At 27.4% G+C, this 23952-nt stretch overlaps 3 protein-coding genes across 3 annotated transcripts; 1 reads left to right on the forward strand and 2 right to left on the reverse strand.

Moving 5' to 3' along the window:
- Window positions 1-8087: 8087 nt before the first annotated feature.
- LOC111039310 (erythroid differentiation-related factor 1-like) lies at window positions 8088-15022 on the reverse strand. The gene is made up of 19 exons (XM_022322773.1): window positions 14677-15022; window positions 13582-13808; window positions 13400-13505; window positions 12999-13145; window positions 11792-11935; window positions 11533-11708; window positions 11193-11452; window positions 10902-11125; window positions 10616-10832; window positions 10408-10532; window positions 10256-10341; window positions 9953-10194; window positions 9693-9872; window positions 9377-9609; window positions 9171-9308; window positions 8923-9077; window positions 8656-8828; window positions 8344-8587; window positions 8088-8217 (listed from the first exon to the last, which is right to left on the reverse strand). Exons 1-19 carry the CDS (start codon window positions 14677-14679, stop codon window positions 8088-8090), a joined length of 3210 nt encoding a protein of 1069 aa, XP_022178465.1. The 5' UTR covers window positions 14680-15022.
- Window positions 15023-18796: 3774 nt separating this feature from the next.
- On the forward strand, window positions 18797-22657 carry LOC111039301 (zinc finger MYM-type protein 1-like). The gene is made up of 8 exons (XM_022322763.1): window positions 18797-18817; window positions 20987-21081; window positions 21192-21513; window positions 21596-21606; window positions 21800-21851; window positions 22100-22205; window positions 22281-22366; window positions 22643-22657. The coding sequence occupies exons 1-8, from the start codon at window positions 18797-18799 to the stop codon at window positions 22655-22657; spliced, it is 708 nt and encodes a 235-aa protein (XP_022178455.1).
- An 807-nt stretch (window positions 22658-23464) lies between these two features.
- Window positions 23465-23952, reverse strand: LOC111039302. Its single transcript, XM_022322764.1, has 2 exons — window positions 23733-23952; window positions 23465-23697 (listed from the first exon to the last, which is right to left on the reverse strand). Exons 1-2 carry the CDS (start codon window positions 23950-23952, stop codon window positions 23465-23467), a joined length of 453 nt encoding a protein of 150 aa, XP_022178456.1.

Below are 23952 nucleotides of genomic sequence, written 5' to 3' on the forward strand. Positions count from 1 at the left end.
GGGGGGGGGGGGTTAATCTTAATTAAGATTAGATACTGTAGGTATTATGTGAGCTATACATTAGGTTTTACAAAAGTACATTAAGATTAGTTATCGCTTATCTAACACAATATAAATATAAAATATACCGTTAAACAGTTTTATTTTTTTATGTATTGTAATCACAGTGACACGTATCAAATATAATAGGCATTTAAAACTATTCAATATTATTTCAAAAACAAATTTCGGGGGTGGGGGGTCCCCCCCCGGCTACGCCCTTGCCTATCTCTATCAGGGTACAGCTAGGGTATCTGTTTATTTTGTATTTCTTATTTATGTGTATTTATGTGTATATTTCACAACAGAAGAATTATGTGTATGTTGTGTTGTGTGTTATCAGGGTGAGTATTTAATAGATAAGGGCCTTTCGTGTTGATTGTTTGTCTTTAAGTTTAGCCATTATTTGACGTTTTAATTTTATACAATAGAAGAAGGCTATTTCTATTGAAATAAAAATGTTATTGTAATTGTTAGTGAGATTTTTTTTTCAGTTTTTTATGAACTAGTTAGAATGCTTGCCCCTCTCAAAGACTGAAATGCGCCACTGTTATAGATATTATAGGTCAATTGCCCGTAGCCATTTTTACTCCAAAAACGAGATACCGTTGTCCTCCACAGTTCATTTACCTCCAACAAAATAAAAAATAATTCTTGACCATTTCCCTCCACTTTCTACTTTCCACCAAATAATAAGGTATATAATATTATATGTTAGGATATTTCAGCAACAAATGAATACCTGTTTAAAAAAAAGAAAAATTAGACATAATATGAAAAATCAATTTACTTTTTATAATTACATACCTAGAAATGTCTCCGTTTTGCAGTTTAATAATTGCATCGTCGATTGCTCCACGACGATTGTTTGCTCGGCAGTCTTTCGATTTTTTAGGCTATGAATACTTCTTATTTTGAAATAAATATTAGTTTGAATAATATCTTCATTATATTGAGCTACATAAAAATGTTTGGTTTTTCTATATACAAATTTTCTTTCAAATGCGAATGGAATGACTCACATGCATTGATAGTTTGTCATGGTGAAGATGATGATTCTGCCTCAATATAAATGGTAGAATTGTAGCATTTTTTGAAATGTACATGTCTGTAAATAGACACATAATTTATGTCGAAAATAATGTGGAGGTAAATGGAAACCAACCTTTTTTTTGTGGAGGACAACGGTATCTCGTTTTTGGAGGAAAATGGAACCGAAGGTTAATTCACTCTAAAATTAAGAGGACGCCACACCCGCATGTGCTGTCTCCGTCTTACAAATGTACAACGTAGCAAAAACTGTTTAGCGCGGGACAACTTTTCTCGCACCATATTTGTTGTAGAATTACCAAATTTTCACAACACGTAAAGAAGAACTTAATCTGTGCAACAGCGTGCTTTTTTTTAATTACACTTTCCAATCATTTTTTATAAGCAAATGAAAAAAACAAAAAAACAAAATGTTTAGAAGCAAATAACTTTTATTGTATTTATGTTATCTAAAATAAAGGCACGCTGTTGCATAGATAATTTTCTACTCGATATGTTGGAGCCACTACTATAAACACAGAAAGATAAAAGTTGTCCCGCGCAAAACAGTTTTTGCTATGTTGTTCCTTTGTAAGACGGAGACAACACATGCGGGTGTGGCATCCTCTTAATGACAATTTAAAGTATCTACGTTGATTATTTTATAAAAGTAACTAATAGAATAATATAATTTGTGACAATAAATTTTAATATTATAATTTTAACTTTAATCCAAATGTGTATGGTAATGTACTAGGTATTATATGGTATTATTAATTCATGCATATATTAAATTGGATTACCGACATGAATTCACATGGTTTATAATTTTATAATAATACATATTTGTAAACATTCAACTGTTAGATAGAGAATTTTGACCATTTTGTAGGCTTCATAATTTTTACATTGCAGATGTTTGGGAGTTATCTACCTAGTATTTTTATAAATCTGTGGTTCTACCTACTTGGCAATGTAATGCATAATTCTGCAGTTCCATTTGATTTATTTGAATACATTTTACTTAAATTGTATATAGGTAATATATCAATACAGATACCAAGAAGAAGATATTATAGGAAAAGGAAGACAATATTCATATATTTTTAATATACTAATAAAGACTAGCGGACTACTATCTATGAATATGGTAATATTCATACTTTATGTTTTAACCGAGCATACCATAACTACAAATTTTGCTATTTACATAATACATTTTGTTTATAATATTCAATACTAATGGTGAATAGTCAGATCAAGATAGTAGTATTTATTTTCTTAAAAAAAATTACATTAAATAGAGCGTCTATATTATATGTGTAGGTGAGTTACACACATAATTGAAGACAATACATATACCTATATTAATACACTCTAGACAGTTTTTATTCTCTGTTTGACAATCTCAAACAGGTCTCTGATATTCCATTTCGGTGGTGTCCAGGAATGTCAATTTTTAACTTGTCTGTGATTCTACAAATCATCTTGTCATGGATAGGTTGTCACGTTTGTGTTACAGGTTCGTTCTGCGAACAATAGTAGTTCAATTTTGCAAAGGTTCATAGGTATTTACTATTTTTTGTTGACAAGAATGAGTGGGTATCGATTCTGTGTTTTTAGAACTGTATATCTTCCCCATTCCTTTTAAATTATTTATTATTTTTAAATACTCTCAAAAAATGACTGTTTGAGAAAATTGAACCCCCACCACCTTTGGGCGTCTTTCCAAATTGTCTTCTTAGTGTGTCACTGATCTTAGGTATGGAAATTGGATTATAAATATCGATACATTTTTGTTATACTTGTATAAGCCTAAGATAGGATTCAGCTGTTGTTTCTTAAACTAATTTTTCGGATTTTGTGATAAATGCATGCTCAGTGGGTCAGGTGTCAAATGTATAAATATATATATAGACCTCCCAAAAGTAATTATACATATTTTTTGTCTCATGGTAGAAGAAATCTATTTACATAACACATTAATAAATTATATAAACTATACTATTAAGTAAATATCATTTTATATTTTTTAATTAGAATAATTTAATTTTTACAATCAAATTAATATTTCTCGGTAAGTAATGCAAACAATTGAACAATAGTTTTAATTTAATTTAAATTGTGTTATGTATACTTATAGATATAGTACATTGATGTAGGTACTAATAAATAATAATTAAAAATCAAAATACATATACAGCTTTTTATTTGAGATTAAATCGTTGCAAATGGCTTTGGTCCAACTTTTATTACTTCGGGTCGTTGTATAGTAAATTGTACATAATTTTATGTTTAATTTAAAATTATTTAAAATTAAATTGAAGTATTAACTAGAGTTTGGGTTCAATTTAAGGTTATATTTGTATACTATATTTAATATTACATTCTGGCCTTATATATGCATTATTATTTCAGTATACCACATTGTGTTTTCATTGAATTTTTATGGTCCAAGATTTGGGCCTAAAGACAGCAGTTCAATGAACCAAACTACATCAATAACGGAGGTTATTGATTTAACCACTCCACCAGCTAGCCCAAAAATCATAACATCAAATAACAATGAGTATAAGGTTAATGCTGTTTTTATTATTATTAAAAAAATTTATATTGGTAGATATTTTATTTATACAAATTGCATGATTATCAACTTAAGTCAATCTCATAAAGCATAGCTAAGTTAATTATTTTTATTAATTCAACATAAAATACTATGTGGGTTAAATATTTAATTATAATTTTATTGACTACATTTTTTTATACATATAAGTTTTATTTTTTTATGTAATTTAACTGGTGGTATTATAGATATAAGTTGTTTTTCTAAGCTAATGATTTAAATTTGTGTTTAGACAAACCAAATATGTACCTAATGCACCTACACAATGTACAGTATATTCACTATATTTTTTAATTACCAAACTTATTCTTTAAGATTAATTTTTCTTAACTTAGGTAATACTTTTGAGATATCTTTCAACCAATATAATTATTTAAATACTTATTATTTGACAAATTGAAATAATATCAGTTATGATAACAATCATACCAAACGAAAAACTCTTAAAATTAGAGTACCAAATTATTTATTTTTTCTGTTTTAATATGTATATATTGTGTATAATAAAATTTTTTTTTAAACACAGATCCAACACATAAGACTCAATGAACAAAATATAGTGTGTATTAACTTAACACCATATTTATACTCTGATTTGGTGGTGATCTTGGACGACCTAGTCCAGAAATTGTTGCCTTCAAGCAATCAAATTGAATGTGCAAATCTTCTGTTTGCAAAATTTGATTCAGCGCTGTACAGGGGAGATTAGTAAGTAATAAGTGTCTAGACTAATCGTCCTTCTTATCATTCTTCTTATACTCATCACTATCTTATGGTGATAATCAGTAGTTAATGAATTTCGCTCATTGTTTGTTTTAACAGTTATCACAAGGCCGTATTGAGGTCAAATGGGTTCATTGGATCGGACCTTATACTGATGGCCAAGTTGAAAGACGTCCAGCAAAATTTTAAGCAGCTCAAGAAATTGTTGATAAAGAGGCAGCACATCTCTACGAATGCCACGGTCACGGCAGAAGCCGACCGGTCTGGTCCATGACAGTGGAGTGCAGTGTATTTAGGTACATACACCACTGTTACTTAGGATTCATCTATAAAAATATTAATTTTGTACATATTTAACAATAATATGATTGCAAAATATTATTTTTTTCTCTTTTAGTTGAATTTTCACTATTACCTACTAATATAATATCTTATTAAGTTAACTAATGTTATTTTAATTAATTAAAGGAATTAAAACAAAATTGACTTTTGTTTAATTATTAGGTTTTATTATTGAAATTAATAGCTATTTGTTTACTTTTATTTTTATATTTACTAATGAATAGGTAGAGAAATGAATATTAAAATTTAAAAAACTTAAATAGATGTATTTAAAATTGTTTTAATTTATTGATTTTAAATATTAACTATTCATAATTGTAAATATTACAAGTATTTAATGAGTACAATTGGCATGCATTGCCTACCTAGGTGGGTATAAGTTGCACAGTATTATCGTGTCCACAATTCACTACAGGTTGTAGGTACATCAATCAATTTTCCCTTGAAGTGACTTGTAAGAAACTCAAAAATATTATTTGACTTTACACTTTTTACAAATTTAAAAACACATGACAGCACAAAGCGTTCAATCAGTTGTAAGAATATGGCATACACATTTTTTAATAAATATATTTATAAAAAGAAAGCAAATCTTTTCATGGGCGATGGGCGATGCCGGGTATCTATACTACTTACATGTTTAGCACAAAAAAAAATATTACCAATGTATTTATAAAATACTACCTTGTACCTATATCTACTGTAAAATTTATCCCATTTTGTATCAAACATACAATTTATTATAAGCTGTACCTAATATTATATCTTTTGGGTATATTAGGTTTTATTATATCAGGTTAGTTAGGTATCGTTAATTCAGTTTTGGCAATATTAAAATACATTTATTAAGATTATGATAAATGTTGTAAATTGTAATTATGTGCTCACACATAGTTAAATAAATAAAATAAAATGTAATAGACGAATAAATAACGGCCAGACTGTCAGACGTATAGAAATCGGACATCTCCAGAATCCAATAAAATCATTGCCACAGACAAAAAGACTTCAACTATATTAAACCATCACAAATTCAAAAATTGGCACTTACCTATTGGCAACTGTAAGGCCCAGGGCGTGTGGCTTTCTTACATGCCAACAGAGAAAATGGGTATGGCCAAAAAAGGTACTTGTCGCCAAAAATAAATCTACCTCTCTGATTTGCAAAACAAACTTTTGATACAGCCGCCTACTACTCTCTGGTCAGCATAATCATGTCGTCCCTTAATCAGTACATGAGCATCAGCCTTTAGCAACAACCACCAAACACTGAATCTTAAGATCAATAAAAATCAGTGTGTTTTTCACTAATTATATTTATGTATTTTGAGTAATCAATCCATGTTACCTAAAACTTGTACAGCATAATCTAGAGGCAGCTGGGAGTCAGGTAAGACATTTAATATAAAATATATTAAATTGACTGCATTCTATTATAATACATTCATAGTTTACACAGTGCAATTATATTGTACGGTGTATTTGATCAAATTCTCGAATACATGACCTCTAAAGCCCTCCGAACAACTGGAGAAAGGTAGTAGTGTAATTCAAATATTTGCATCTAGTATTATTCTCCAGCACTTATAAGTGTAGACAATCATTCAGATTCTTAATTTAAATATCAGATCTTAATATAATTATAGGCAGGAGCCTCATTTCTATTCATCTTATTTTTTCGTTATTTCAATTGCATGTATTAAGTAACATTTTGATTAATAACAGGGCTGTCTCCTAATATGCGGTCTACCAAAATGGACGTGGTCTACTGTAATAATATTAAAAGTATAAAAAAAAAAATTCAAATTTATTAAGAAATTCATTTATAATTGTTATACTATAAATTACATTAAAACACAGTTTTCAAATAGCTATTAATAGTATAAATAAAATATGTTTTGATAAATTAAGGATCTACAAAATTATCCACAAAGTATAATTTGATATCTCTAAGGAAAGCATCAAAAATGTTTTCAGTTTTATTTGATTCTCACCACTAATACTCCGCTAAGTACCTCTCTAAGAGGTCTTCCATTGGTACCACACATTTTCTTAACAATTTAAAGTCTAAGAGGCTTTCAAAGACTTTCAATTCTTTGCGTATTGGCACCAGTTTCAGGTTCCAAAAAATTTGTTGAATGATTAACTGTTTCATATACATAGCATTTTTCAGATAAACCTTTATATCCAAACCAGGAATAAGAATGAACAGAATTGTTACATGATAAAATATATATTGTTATGAGCAATTAAGATAAAACATAAATTGGTAGATAATAAATAATTTATTAAATATAAATGGATTCCCAGCTATAAGTAGAACACCATAACATTGATAGACCGTATACTGTACTCATATTTATAGTTACCTAGTACACAAAACGGAGGTAGACCGCATATTGGGAGATAGCCAATAACAGTACATTTTTGTTATTTATTGATATAATATAACATTATAATATTTTATTTATTGCTATTTTATTTGGGCAAGGATATATAAATTTATATTATATGCATGTCTAGCTTCTCGCGTTGCACAAAGTAAAGGTTGAATTAACATCCAACACTTTACAGCAAAAAAACTTGATCATATAAAAACTATCATAGGACTTAAAACATCAAATGCAATATGCATCTCTTTAATAAATATTCTCGTATTGAAAAATTCAACCGACTAGACAAACGATATTTTTGCCATTTTTTTTTTTTGTGTCTGTGCAAAACACATATCCAAATATTTCAATTCTTCTATTCAATTCAATTTATTATCTATGACTTAAGCAACCATAGTCCGTACAAGAGTTTTATGATTTACAGCTAGTGTAAAGTGTACACTACGATCTAGTTCTACGAAAAGCCTTATCGCATGACATATTGAATGGTCCATGTCTCATAAGCAATTTAATATAAGAGTCGTGTAACCAGTACATCTACAACCGTAGTTTCAATAAACAAAGGGAGCCAAACCTTGTAAAAACAGTAAATAAATGCCGGGTTGCATGAAAAATGTATTAATTTAAAGGTCCAATAACATTTAATGGACCAATCATGGGTCACTAAATCATATTTAAAGGACCATGAGCTCACTGTTGATTCATTAAATGTTTAGTGATTGTTCGTGCAACCCGGCAAAAGTCTTTTAACATATAATGTTGTTAAATTTATTTTTGATTTCATAATATAGCTTACACAACACTATATTATAAACTAAATAAACAAAAATGAAAGTCTAATGTAAAGAAAATGTATAATGATTTATTTGTATTTTTCATTTAATTAATGTAATTTTTTATAATAGTATGTTCAATCTAACTGGTAATCTGTTACCTACTTAATTATCACAAAACGTAGATAATTGTTTTACAGTTACCATTAGTTGAGAATAATTACTGTCACCAACTGTATTCCTTAACAGTACACTATAAATGGTTTTTAGTTCATCTTCTTTGTCAGCCAGCCATCTGAAGAAACAAATTAACTTTGAATCACTTAAAAATAATTTGATTTTAAACAATAACTATAATATCTTAACTTATACTAAAACAATTGTATACTAAATTTATATTATTTTTGACAGGCTAACTTACTTCAATGTTTTAGACATTTTGATCATAAATTTCAAGAGATTGCACACATTTTCGTAGAGCATTTTTAAAAATTTTAGTTTTTTCATTTCAAAGTTTGATTCATCTACAATGGCTAACTCTTCGACTTGATCTGATATAGGTACATCTCTCATTATGTCCTTATTTTCCAAGAACATCAAAAACACTGCATCACATTTTCCCAATGTTCTTATAATGGACTCGACATGTTTAACAAGCCATTCACCTGAGTCATAACATAATATTGATAAAAGTGGTATGAATCATAATAATAATTGGGTACATTTTACATACCTATGATACCATTAATAAAGCGCATGTCTAATCTTATCATTTTTACAAGAACTTCAAGAGCTTCCACTGGACACTTAATTTTAAAATATAATTCAAATGAATTACTATAGTAAACCTTTGTCTGATATAAAAAAGAATCAGCCTCTTGAGACTTCATATTCATGATACATTTTCTAGTAAATAAACATTCACATTTATTTTAAAAACGATAAGTCAAACAGCATAATTACTATTAATATATTATAAAATGGTGTTGTCTATACATACTCCAAACGAACAGAATACAAAGATGCCAAACCTAAGTAAATAAATGCGGCTTGATACTCATAATTAAATCTATTGGGTGTATCATTTTCCAAATCGCAATATTTCAAAGCTATTATGAATGAATTGATACATTCTTGGTAGTTACTTGAACCGTCCTAAATATTGAAAAATTAATTCTCATTAATATAATTTATATATATAATTTTAATCATAATAATTTTATATAATTCAAACAGCTGTATACTTACTCGGTATAGTGCCAAATAGTTTTGAACTGACAAATAGTACTGAACTGAAAATAATTCATAGAAAACCATATCCCAAAGTTTTCGATTAGAATTACGTTCCTCAAGCTCAGACAAACTTTTCATATACATATTCACAGCCTTAAATTGCATTTAATACATAATATATATTTTAAGCTAAAATTTAATCATTTATCTATAAAACCAACCTTTAAATATAAATTATCTTCTTTAAAAAATTCTTTGGTATGAATCTGAAATGTTGATGAATATCCTGCTATGTCTCTGTACACACATGCTAAGTTTATATGTATCATTACAAAGTTAGACTTATCATTATTTGTTTTAAATATATCACTTCCCAATGTTAAATAATGCTCTGATTTTTTTTTAAGCCATTTTAACTTTACAGGAGTTAGAGAGATGTTATTTTGTATGGCAACTACATAAAAATACAATATTAAACAATTTAAAAAATATATATACATTAATAGTTAATAGATTTTAAATTATACTTCAACTTACCTAATATTTCACTCATGTAAAATTTAGAGTATTCGCTGTAAACACTGCCTAAACGTTTATTCAGAGAAGTTTTTTCCTGAATATTTGTTTCTAATGCTAAAGCACGCAAGTAACACTGTTCTGCTGCATTCAACAAGCTTTCTCTTGAATTATTGAGTCTTGTCGGAATTAAATTTAAATCTAAAACGTTAAAAAAGTAATTTATTATTATGTAAGTAATTATAGTTAAGTAGTACAATTAAGTACTATTATTTGATGACCTTTGATAGTGCAGTATTTAGAATTAATTATCAATGTCTCTCTTAATTCAACATCATAAACTTCATCAGTTTCAAACTCGCTCGTATACTGTTCTATTTTATCCCAAACATTCAAAATTGATAGAAAACAATTGCCACAACATTCTAATACACCTCTCAATAAATTGAAGATATTTTGTGTATTAGAATTGAATAGTTGACATTCAAGTGATCGGCGAAAAAATTTTAATGCTATTCCATAACTTAAGAAAAAAAATACATGTTTAACATTTAACAATTTAAAATATTATTCACTCATCTTACTTATTGGATTTAAAACATTTTCCGCCTAAAATAAAATAAACATTTGATGCTTTTTCGAAAAGTATTCTTCTGAGGCGATGTTCAACCTTTTTTAAGATCAAATTTAAAATTTAAAATTGTTTTTTTTTTTTTAAATGAACAGTTATACTAACCGAGATATCTTCATTATTCTTGAAATATTGTAAACCACTTAAACTGCATCCAATATAATACAATGCCTTATAAATACAGTCGTCTATAGTTATTATCAAATTATTTGCAGTATAGTATTCTGGGTCTAAAATAATAAAAAAATATTGTATTCAAAATCATAAATTGTCTTCCAATATAAAAATTACCAAAATAATATTTAATTATTACTTTGGGTTATATTTTCTTTCTTGTCTGATATATTTTCACTTTGAATGTCAACAGAATAAGTCCAATGATCAAAATTAGTTGATGCACTGCTATTCTGAACATGACCATCAACGGATATCTTACCCAAATAAGTGCAATCTGCAATTTCATGGCTTAATGGATTATTATGCACTGCAATGTAGATATCTGATAGCATGTAATTGACAGATGTCACAGCCTGAAAGTTAGGAAATAATACCTGTGATTAGAATATCAACAATCAATATTAGTTACTAGTCATTATTACTTGAGGGTATTTAGTTTTGTCTAATAATTTTAGACAATTGTTTAGTAAATGTATAATAGTAACTGGATTATATAGTTTTCCATCTTCTGGGTTATGTCTAAATTTACAAGCAACACGGTATAATAACCTAGCCACTGGAACTGCAAATGGATTTACGCTATCAATTAATGATTCAGAACACAATGTTGTCAAATCATAAAGTTTTACCAGATTATCATTTTTTCCTGTAATTGAATGGGTAAAATTCATAATAATCTCTAGTTTTACATACAATAATGAAATAATTAATACCTTTAAATAACCAGTATGTGTGTCCAACACTTATAACATTTGATTTTAAAAATGATAATGTACTTTGTATATTATTGCTTATATTTTGTGGTGAAAATTTTGAGCCATTCAAAAATGGTAAATCTTCAGTCTTTAATAACTCATAATTGTGGACAATACCATTTATATGATAACACAATTCAATGTTGGGGATTTCGCACATTAAATTATCCAGCCAATAATCAATTCCAGTCAATATACTCAGAGGTTTTGACATGTCTCTAAAATTAACCAAACAACATTTATATTCTCTTACTCAATAAAAATCATAATAAAGTATGTTCGTAGGTAAATATTAAACCTCAGTCTTGCACTTAAAGAAGAATTATTGCAACTTTTAAAAACTGGTAAATTTGTACCAATTAACATTTGCAAGTTTCCAAAATCCCATAAAACATTTCGGTTAAATAGTTGTTGATTTTGAGGAAAATCTGGAAATACTTCTTCTGGTATCGTTTTTGGTAGAGGAGACAATAACTGTAAATAATTTATTCACACATTATTGCAATAAGTAGGTATTTAACTAAAATATAACAGTGATGTTTTTAAGTTAAACTTACTGGAGAAGTGTCGTTATGAAAAATGTTATTTTTTGCTTTATAATTATGGGAATCCATTGCAATGCTATGGTGCAGAAATTTTGATACCAAAGCTTTATTTTGTATACTTCTAAAATCATTCTGTTTATTAGTGATACATTTCACCTATTGTATACGAATAAAAATATTAAATTCTATAAGACATAATTCAATTCAATTGAAAATTCTTGATAGGTATCTATCTACCTAAACTGTATTTATAACTCTACAATTTTATTATTAATATCATACATAATTTTGAGTTCCAAAAAATAACTTAATTACATATTGATGATTATCGACAATATTTAGCAATGTTTTATTATTTGATTACTAAATTTTTTTCACACCAAAACAATTAGTAAACTAATTTTACCAGGGACAGACACGTAATATTTTAACTGTGCCTATCAGATAATTGAAGACAAATTAATACACACTGATATTAAAGTAGATAGGTACCTACTGATAACAATAATACATAATTTAAACTTGAATGATATATTTATTGAATGATTATTATATCTTAGAATTTTTGAAATTTTTAAAGTTAAACACTATCTAGTATGTATCTACTAACGTCGATGATCAAGGTAGTACTCCATACATGCACCCTAGATGATACAATAACCTATTTAGTTTTGTATACAATATATAACACATATATGTTACCCAAATTGCCACGGCCGGGCCATCCAAACAGCCGGTCATCTGTCTATAACTGGATTAAAATTGAATATATAATGAAAATAGTTTATATTTGACTTAAAACTAGTAACAATGTATCATTTTTTTTTAAAATTGATTGTTCTTCATGACCTTTTGTTTAGACAAAAAAAAAATAATACAATATGCAATGCAATAAGCCAATAAATTATACAAGTTTTCAGTGCATATTATTCTGGGCCCTATAATAAGCTAGTAATTATACATTTATATTAAAATCATTCATGTATTTCATATAATTCATTTTATATCAAAGACGGAGGATATCCAGTGGGAGCTTTCTTCATTATATCACTACACACAACTTAATATTATATCAATCATGCTTATTGTTCAATTATTATGCAATACATATCAATTAAATACCTATATTAATATTTTTAATTATTATAATTTTTATAAATTAAAATGCCTAATAAGGCCATATATAAAAGAAGCCCACTCTAAATATGTCTATGCTTACCTTAGTATCAGTAGATCTTACAATATTGTTGTAAAAGAATTTTTTTAACCAGTCCCATTTTTCGTTTGTTGCCTTGATCAAGTGTTTCTCAATATCAAATTCATCTAATAAAAATGTATTATCAACTCTATGAACCATCATGCTCACCTTTAACAAAAAATGAAAAATTTAATGCTAATGACAATACAACGAAATGTAAATGCTTTATTTATTAGAATAACTAAATATAATATTTATAAACCTAATGTAAGTTCATCTATATGTACTCAAATAAAATATTTTTTTTATATATTAATAAAATAATTTGGCATTGCAATATCTACATGTTCTTGTATATCATACATATTTTATATAATATTTAGTGCAAAGTCGGGAAATGAAAAACATTATTATTTACTTACAGATTTTTTATCATATGATATCTTACACAGGTTCTTAAAATTTTCTGCATTTGACACAAAATCCACTTTGCCAATGTATTCAAGAAACATATCAGCCATTTGAAAACTTAAAAAGATAAACATTATTAATTTAATTTTATGTATTGGTATTTGTAAAGATTAGTATCCCCAAGATATTTTACCTAGAAAAATCATGCACATCTCCAGTCGTGTATCGTATTCCATATGATTCTCCTTCACTTTTTAACCAATTTGGTGGAGGCAAATTTAGATTGGTTTTATGTTTATGGCGAATAAAATTTGGCTCTTGAACTGATGAATATATTTGCCTGGATTTTGATTTAATTTTGCTAAATATTTTAGAATCTAAAGCCCTGCGCTGACTGGGATTTTCATTAACTTGTTTGTCCTAAGAATAAAGATATGTAAATCAGATATAAACAATTGAAAAATAAAAAAATTGTAATTAGATCCATCAGTACATAATTGGAATGAAAATATGTCTTTTTAGTATAAAAAATAGTCATGTTTTCAAGTAGGTTAACCTAGTAACTATTATTTAAAAATATCCTACAATAGATCTTCTGGGTCTTCCGTGTAGGTAGCTTATATAGCTTATACCTCATTCTTAAGGGGGCAAAATACCAAATACCTAACGACATAATCATTATGAAACACATTATAGGATTATATGAATATGGACACAGAACCATATAATCAATGTGGTCACACCCCCTAAACCTCAAAAATAGTATTTTGTCCATTTGACCAGAAACAGAGGCATTATGATTTTAGTTTTAATACATTGAATTATGTCTTAGCTTTGTGATTACACACAATAATCAATAAAAATATCATTCAAATGATAATCTAATATTCTAGTTGATGTCAGCTAGTACTACAGCCATAAGCTATGTGTTATCCATTAAGTATTAACATTTAACAGCTAGCTACCAGCAGCTTTTAAACTTCTAGATAGTCCATGATCGTTAAGTAGGTACTAATGTTTTTATATATTGAATGCTGTACACTTGTAAATATTAATTATATATAATATTTAATTATATTAAAAAATCATTTTAGTATCTAATATTAACTATTTGTTTTTTCAAAGGTTAAATTTTAAGAATATTTGCACTTCCCAGATAGGGTGGCTAGATGATTCCTTAAAACCGCCCATTCGTTTAATAAAGTGGAATCTTATCGATGACGTTAGGTTGTTACCTACCCATTTTGCTCTTAGCATTTGAAAATGATGGCAAATTATTTCAACTTACCATGATGTTGACATATAGTGTTGACTGACGACGAGGTGGCTAGATGAAGGATAAATGACGTGACACTTGAAGAGAACGACGATGATAGTAATGACTGTTGACTAATTATTGTTTAAGACTTCTGACTGGACGCCGCATTTGATGACATTTACTTTACACAGTTGTAATGGCAGAATACTTGTTGCACTGAGAAAGTTCATAGTTGCCAACTCATGACATTAAAAAGATAAGTGATAAGCATCTGTCTGATAATTCCAAAACGTACTATTGCCATTTTTATCAAAAGAGATTTAGATATCGATTATTGAGGTAAATATGCTGGGGAATACGAATTTGGAATCGTTTTTGTCGATATCATAACGATTTTATTCAGTAGTATCGATATTAAAATCGGTATTCGTTTCAAAACGTGATATAGCCTATATTATTACTTTCCATTGCCTATCTCAAAGAAGAACGTGCTATTTCTCATGTTAATTACATAGGTCATCAATAATAAACTATTTTCCAAAACGTGCCATTGCTCTTTGGTATTCTCACCACCACCAAATTAATTTTGATGTAACTTTGTTTCAATAAATTTGAATATTAAATTTGTAAATACGATTAATTCTAATTTTAAGTTCATAAATTGATCAATATCAATATCAATTCGATAAAAAAAAAAATTATTACTTACTTTATTTGATGATAACAAAAAGTGTTATAAAATTGGCTGTTACCGCCAAAAGTTCATTGGTAACGTATTATACTATTATGCATAAACTTATCACAGAAGGATACAACTGATGAAAAATAATTTATTTTTTAAATACTATTATGTAAAAGAAAAAGATTTCAAATATGAGTACATTAAAAAAACTCGCACTTGCTGCTCAAAGTAAATGTACTTTTTCATTATAACATATTATCTATGAATATAATAATGTTTGTCATCAACTTTTTGGCGTAATAAAATGTTATTTTCAGTAACTACTGTGCAATATAACATGACAAATATAATTATTATGACCATTCTATATCACATTAGCTAACATTGTAATATTCATATATTTATAATATTTTATTTTATTTAATTAAAGCAAAATGTATCAAGAAAAGTGGACTTTTCATTTCTGGAAATAAAAATCAGTTTACAATCACAACATTATTATATTATATAAATTGCTGACAAACAGTTTTTGATAATATAATTCATATATTTCCAGTTAGGATGCATAGTTATATCACGCCTGATCATGTATTAGGGTGTATCGAAAAATGCCTCCTTAAAAAAGAAATTATTGTATCTCCTACTCAGCAGGACCATAAAGTAGGACCTACTGAATACCACGATACATTTAGGCAATTTACAAAAGTTCATATGCTAAATTAAGATTTTTTTATGTAAGACTTTAAAAAGTTAGCAAAAAGTATTATGAAAGTAAACATATTTAAATCTCCTGAGCAAAAAATGTTTTAATACAATAAAGGGGAAAAAACAGTAAACTTTTCACCAAATTCTGATGAAAACCAATTCTTAATAGTATAGATAGAAAGATGTCGAAAATGTAATGCTGTTTTTTATAGTTTCAGAAAATACTTCAGAATTCTACAAAGATATTTTTAAGTCAAATGACATAATTTAAAATAATTTAAACATATAATGTACAGTCATATAGATACTTAATATGAAATATACCTACTGTTTTGTATTAAAGTTGATTTTATTGTTTTATTTTGTTATTATGGTTCAAGATATTAATTTGCTTGAGTCATTAAATAATAAGAAAAATATTCTTGGGTTTTACAATGTTTTTCTTTTATTACTATAAATTACCTATTGCTTATTCATTTGAACTCATTGATTTAGTAATAATACATTACTATTACAAAATTATAATAATAACATTTGTTTGTTCATATTTTTTTTATCTGGTTAATATTAATAGCAATAAATACACTTGTATTTTGCAAACAATTACATTGTCATAGTATTTATTAAATCTAGTATAGTATGTTTTAAATGACTCAAGTTGTAAGCCCCAACTATAGTTTGTTTTGACCCAAGAGGTTAATTTTAAACCCGGATTAATTATCTTATAACTTCAGAAATGTGAATTTTGACTCTTAAAATCTATTTCTTTTTTTAATGTAAATTGATAAAAAATCATAAATGTAAGCTCACGCATAGATTTATACCAAAAACAGTTATTCTGCTCTCCTGGAAAGTTTGAATTTGGGCAATAGTACTTTTTGGAATGTCACCCTTCAATTTGGAAAAGCAGTACCAACTCACTGAATCATAATTACCATATTCAATATATTAATTTATATTGATGATAATTATATTATTATAATAAAAGTCATACAGTAATATCCCTCGATTTTTAAAAACTTGAAAAATATTATTGGTTTGGTTATATTGTTTCTTAATTTTTAGCTGTTTAATTACTAATTAATACTCATAGTCTTTCTCTAGTATTCTCATTAATCGGCGAATAAAAAGGAATGAAATTCTGAATAGCAATGGTAATATCACACATAATACAATTAAAAGTCATGTCATTTTGTAAAAAAACAAATAATCGTGGATATGTTTTTGGGTTTAAACTTTGAAAATGTTTTACAACTGTCGGTGCATTTTTTTGTATCCAGATCAAAAATATATCCATGTTAAACATATTGTATGTAATGTATGTGTTATATTTTATGTATAGGCATAACTAATAGGTACTTAATGATTAATTTGGTTGTGTACAAATTGTTTGTAAGGTAGGTGTATATGTTTTTCATAAATTGTTTAATTTTCTATGTGCAAGTATGTAAATAGAATAATACCTATAATGTATTCCAATATATAATTCAAGTAAAATAGTAAATGTATACATTTTAAGCATCCACTTGTATAACGTGTTTTTTTTTACAATTGATACCTTTGTTTATCTTATATATAACTAATTAACACAATACTTAACAATCAGCATATAATTGAATAAGTACCAAAATCCAAGTAAAAAAGAAAACAATAAACCATATAATAATACTTGATCATTTTTTATCATTCTGGATATTAAATTAAATCAACCACTTTCTTAAAATATTATGTAAAATTATTCTTGTCTAAAATATAAGACAAGTTTTTAAAAAATACTATGTATTATAAATAAGTTTTAAATTGAATTATACATTTTGTGTAAAAAAATATACTTTATTTTTCTTAATATTTGTCTTGTATACATTTTTTCTTTTTTTTCTTTTATTACAATTTTGATTATTTATATTCTCATTGAAATATTTTTAAATTTTGTAATAGAATAAATATTTTAATATAGCTGTCATATTTTCTTTCTCTTATTGTAATTAACCACGTTTAGATTTATATTCTATTTCCTAACTGGTTAAAGTCAATTTAGATATTAATAATTGGATATTTTAAAATATCAAATACTAACAGTAATCTTCTCTCGTAGCCTTTACATAGTTTTGTATCTGGTACATATATAAAATATATATTTCTAAGTTGTAACACATAATATTAAAAAGTATGTATTTTATGTTTTATTTAAATTAGCTTATGGTTTGGGTTTTATTCAAATTACAACCCTTAGTACATTATATTATTGAATATTGTCATTATATTATAATTAACTTAAATATTATAAGACTAATATTTTGATTTGACAGTAAAATTTATCAAAATACAATATCATATTTGATTGTTAATAGTGTCTCACTTATTATTATTAACTGAAATGGTGGTTTGTATTATATTATTAACAAATATATAAAAATTTTCAATTTTTAATACGTTGTCTACATGTTTATAGATTTTTCATGTGTTCTTCATGACCATAATTATTATGACATAAGAAATCCTGAGATTGGTATGTATTTACCGTTACTTTCTAGTTACAAGCAATAAACAATTACTTTATCTGCTGTTGTGAGCTTCAGTTTAATTTGAAACCTGAAAAATAGAAAAATGTCTAGCTAAATCTGCTACATCTTTAATAAATTCATCACGCAACGCAGATTGTCTAAAAAAATGCATTACCTACTGTCTTAATTGTGCCAATACAGTTTCGTATCATCGGAATTTCACAAAAGACAAAACCAAATTTAAAGTATGGGCTGCGCAATGGATGAACTGAGCTTTTGGGTATTTTTCTAACATTATTGTGCTCACTCCTCGTAATTGACTACCTATCACAGCAGCGCCATCATATCCTTGGCTAACTAGCATCTCCATATCCAATCCAAGAGTCATTGTACATTACATGATGGTGGTGGCTAACGCAGAAGTTGTCACATCTTTCACATGCATGAACTCTAAGAAATCTCGTCTGATGAATATCCTATCCGTAGAAGAATCGTCTACATATCGAATCATAGGCGGAGATCGAGGGGGGGCTTACGGGGGCTTAGCATCCCCAAAATAATTAACTTGAAGTTAAAGCCCCTCTAAAAATATTAAACAAACAATACCGTAATTTTGTACAGTTTGCAGAATTTTGTTCATTATTTTATATTCTTATATCCAAAATTATTTAAGTGTACCTAGTACATTCCATACATACTATTTACCAATTTATTATTTACGTTAACATACCGAACAATTAAGTCACAATTCACTATAATGTTATATTGTGTTTATATACCTAATATTGTACATATTTTGTACCAATTGGCCATCAATATTGAATAACATATTATACCGTTCTATTTATAGATGGAAAAAATATAATTTCTTTTCTAATTTTTGTTATTTCTCAAGAAGCGATAACTATTATAGGACTATCGCTATAACTGTATTAAACCAATCGTTAAGTTTATCGTGATTGAATGAATCGTATTCGTACATTGTACATTGTAATGACTAATGAGTATCGTACATTCGTATTTGTACCGTTACCGTAACCGTATTGACCATTTTATACTAAATTATATTTTACTTATTGTTTTATGTTCTTGGAAATACGTTTATTTTGAGATTGTGATTTAGATTTTTAATAAATAATTTAGTTCAAATATGATTGAAATATTTAAATTTAAATCAAAAACAACTGAAGAGATATCGAAAGAGATACCGACAAATACTACTGATCAACTTGAAGTAGTTGTCGACGACTCGGATTTAGACTTGGGTGATTTAGAGTCTGGTAATAAAAGATCATAATAAAGGTAAGTTATGAATTTAGTATTCACCTAGGTATCTATAATAAATAATATATTTTATTATTATTAATTTTATTAAATAATATTTAAGGATTCCCGCAACACAATTTGCAACTCAAAAACGTGACTTCAATTCTAAATACTATGAGAATAACAATTGGCTTGAATACAGTATTAATAAGGATGCCATATTTTGTTATGCATGTCAAATATTTGGAAACAACCAAACTGAACTTACATTCACAACCTTTGGGTTTAAAAATTGGAAAAAGTGTGTTTTATCAATTATTATATAAGTACCTAAATGAAAATACTCCAAAAGAACGTAAATAGATTTTATAAAATATGACCGGAGACTGGAGAGCTAAAAATCAATTAACATTTCAAAATACTTAAAATAAAATCATTACAATTTCAGAATTATGACCTATAAATTATATCTTAAAATACATTTTTTATTCGAATTATTGTGAAAACTACATTCAATAATAATTTGGTATCTAAACAATCGTCTGAAAAAAATGTATTTAAATTATGCCCTTCTCTGCATATTGGTACCTAATTTTACTCAGTATTTTTTATTTGCTACCAAAATAAAAACTGTATTTTATTGAAGGTTTGACCTTTTTATTGGAGGTACCCTAGGTAAAATGTAAAAATAAAATTAAAAATATCTAAATTATTTGATACCTACAGTTATGTGGATCTAGAGGTTCAAAAAATGGGAAACAGTCAAAGCCTGATACCCATGCTAGTACAAAGACCCACTTGACTTGTATTGCAAAATGGTCAGGACATAATAATATAATTGTTAATGTTAAACTGGCACTGTTCATACTCAACTAACAACTCAGCATCAATTAGAAATTGCAGCTAATAGAGAGTATATGAACTGCCTTATGCCCTTATTGATATAACACCATATTTAGCAGCTCAAGGATTGGCCTTTAGAAGACTCAATGAAAACAAAACCTCATTAAATCAAAGTATCTTATAAAAAAATAAGAAAAAAGTATATTATCAATTTAGTATTGAACTGTTTGTTTTATTTTTAGGGAATTTTAAGGAAGCCTGTGTTTTAATCTCCAAGCACATACCCAAGTTTTCTGAAATATTTTCTAAAGACACAAATAACACTAGTCACCATATATAGGATGAAATTATTGACATATGTGCAAATAGTGTTAGAGATTTAACTATAGAAGAAGTTGGTACAGGAACATTCAGTATAATGTGTGATGAAGCACGGTAAGAAATGCATAATATAATAATGTAAAAATAAAATGATTTTATTTACCATTAAAATGTACAATATTGTATTTTTATTTTTTTATTTTGACATAATTTTAATTTTTTAGGTGCTATAAAGATGAGCAGATGTCTCTGTGCATTCGATATGTAAATGATTTGGATATTCAAGAAAGGTTTCTTGGATTTATTGACTATTCCGGGAAACAGGATGCTCAAGCTTTAAGTGGCCATATTTTATATTACCTGCGGACATATAAATTAAGTGAAAAAGCTCAAATAGTTTCACAGTCGTATGGTGCGAATGTGATGTCTGGAAAATTTAATGGAGTCCAATCAAAAATAAAGATCAAATTTCCACATGTCACTTTTACACACTGTATGGCTCATAGAATCAATTTAGTTGTTGAGGATATGTGTAAAATTGTTAAAGTAACATTATTTTAATGAAGTATTTGTGTTTAGTTTATCAATAGTTAATGAGTAAATTAAAATTAAAATTGCTTGTTTTTAGGAAACCTCAAGGTATATCAATACTAATTAGTGTATACATGTACATTTTTCTCACCCTTCAAAAATCGCCAATTAACTGATTTACAAAAAAGCTTGGGCTTGAAAATAAAAACTATCGGGCGTATTAGTAACACAAGAATACAAGATGGAACTGCAGGTATAAAAATTACGAAGCTTTGAAACAGTGTTTTTAAAATATTCTTAGTGTACTTAACAATGAAATTGAAAATGAAGCTGATAGAGATGTGAATGAAGCTGTAGGTACAATAAACATAGCTTTTTAATTATAAAATAATATTTCTAACTATTTATTTATAGCTAAAATCATTATTTTTATTCTTTAGGAATACTCGCAACAACTACAGGAAAATTTGTTGTAGGTAGTTTTATTCATCATGACCCATGTATTATCTTGTATTAATGTACTAAGCAATATTCTCCAAGATAAATGCCACATTAGGAATATCAGCTAAATTAATTAACAGTGTGATAAAATCATTTGAAGACTCTTGAACTTCTGAAAGTTTCTCTAGTATGTGGACATCAATACAAATTACAAATATTTGTCAAAGTACACGGTTTTTCAATTGATATACCATCTCAAGTGAAAGGTAATTTGTACTAAAATGTATTAATTTTAATCATTAACATCATAATTTAAATTTCTTATGTTTCCTTTTAACTAGAGCCGAAAAGGAAAAGACAACAACCTAGTCATTTGGTTCAGTTTTTAGTAAGCATGACTACTGGTGCAACATCTGAAGCAATGGATGTAAAAACTACTGTAGCTGAAGATTATTTTAGAATAAATATATATTTTAAAGTAATCTACTCTATTATTGAAAATTATAAAAAACGGTTTTCCAAAGAAAACTTGTCCCTTGCTGTTGGAGTTGATGAATTTATAAAACTAAACTATGATGGGAGTACTCAGTATATTGACCATTTTAAGGTATTTTTAATATTAATTGAAATATAATTATTTTATAATTATTCTGTAGGTACTAATTTATTAAATAAAATTATAAATAAAATAATTATTTTTTAGGATTTATCGGGTTAAAATATTTGCTAACAAAGTCTAAGGTCGGAAATGATGGTTGCAAAGAACTATTTAGTTGAATCTAAAAGAGGTGATATTGAAGATATCAAAAAGAATATTTCACCTCAAGTATTTCCTAGTTTATATAAAATAATACAAATTGCTTCAACACTTACCTATTAGCTCGGCTACGTGCGAAAGAAGTTTTTCTGCTATGAGGAAAATAAAAACATGTCTAAGAACATGTATACATAAAAAAAATTGAATGAACTTTGAACATTATATATTGAAAAAGATTAGACTAAAGCTTTAAGTACTGAAGCTATTTAAATACTTTTAACAACAAATGTAAAAAAATAATAAAATTAAGTTAAAAATGGTAATTGTATTTTATTAGCTATTCTTTTTCTTATGTTTGTAATTATTTAAGTTGTTATGATAACGAGTCAACGAGAACAATTTTTTATGAGTGATTTAATGTAAAAATTAGTTTGTTGGGGGTGTGGGGGTAATGCCCCCCACGGGTCCATTTGTCATCAAATATTTGAGCCCCCTCAATATTTCTGCCTATGTACAGAATGCAAAAAGCTAATTTATCATACCTTGATATATCTTGAGTTTCACTTGCAAGAATGGTAAAAACCCAGCATTTTTTATTCTATTGACAACATTTTTTTCGAAAAAAATTGCCATAGATCATTAATTTCGTTTTGTATTGTTGGTGGCGTAAACATTGATGGACTGTCGAATGTTAGGGATAAAATATGTTCCTATAGGAAAAGATCTCCCGATCTTGCACGAGATCTCGAAATTGCCCGAAAATTACCATCATTGTATGGGGGTTCTGACTTCAGTTAAACCTATTTTGCCAGTTTCATTTTTACTTATTAAAGCTATTTGTTGACGACCACATAGGATTACAGTTTCAACAACAGAGATCAATTTTTTTCTATTTTCTTCGGCTTTTTCTTTATTTTCTGAACTTATAGATGTTATATTAATATCAGTAGTTTCTCCTGTCATAACACTCATAACTGACACAATCCCTTGTGCTTTCTCAACTGAAAACATATGATAGTTTGCCTTACTGGCTTACTATGACTATCAAATATTTGTTTAGCTTTCTTAGAATTTATAAATGGGATGGCCACTAAAGGCCGTAGTTCTTGTCGTTCTTGACCCCCATGACCATCGTGATTACGACCAAATAAAACACACACTTTGCAAAAAGCACCTTTGGCAACATCTAAAAATACGAGCCAAGAATATTGTCCCATCCAATGGCGTTGGAAAGAATGACGTCGTTTATCACTCAT

Source organism: Myzus persicae, unplaced genomic scaffold, assembly GCF_001856785.1.
Source record: "Myzus persicae strain clone G006 unplaced genomic scaffold, MPER_G0061.0, whole genome shotgun sequence".
Classification (NCBI taxonomy): Eukaryota; Metazoa; Arthropoda; class Insecta; order Hemiptera; family Aphididae; genus Myzus; species Myzus persicae.

Bases quoted from the DNA above. Each gene is read 5' to 3' on its own strand.
- LOC111039301 (XM_022322763.1), top strand. From the start codon at position 18,797: ATGGATGAACTGAGCTTTTGG. The intron at 21,852-22,099 runs GTAGGTACAATA...AATCATTTGAAG, and splicing joins ATAGAGATGTGAATGAAGCT to ACTCTTGAACTTCTGAAAGT. The intron at 22,206-22,280 runs GTAATTTGTACT...CCTTTTAACTAG, and splicing joins TATACCATCTCAAGTGAAAG to AGCCGAAAAGGAAAAGACAA.
- LOC111039302 (XM_022322764.1), bottom strand. From the start codon at position 23,952: ATGAGTGATAAACGACGTCATTCTTTCCAACGCCATTGGATGGGACAA. The intron at 23,698-23,732 runs GTAAGCCAGTAA...ATATGTTTTCAG, and splicing joins ACAAATATTTGATAGTCATA to TTGAGAAAGCACAAGGGATT.
- LOC111039310 (XM_022322773.1), bottom strand. The intron at 10,342-10,407 runs GTTAGTATAACT...ATCTTAAAAAAG, and splicing joins AGAATAATGAAGATATCTCG to GTTGAACATCGCCTCAGAAG. The intron at 9,078-9,170 runs GTAAGTATACAG...TTCAATATTTAG, and splicing joins ACTATTTGGCACTATACCGA to GACGGTTCAAGTAACTACCA.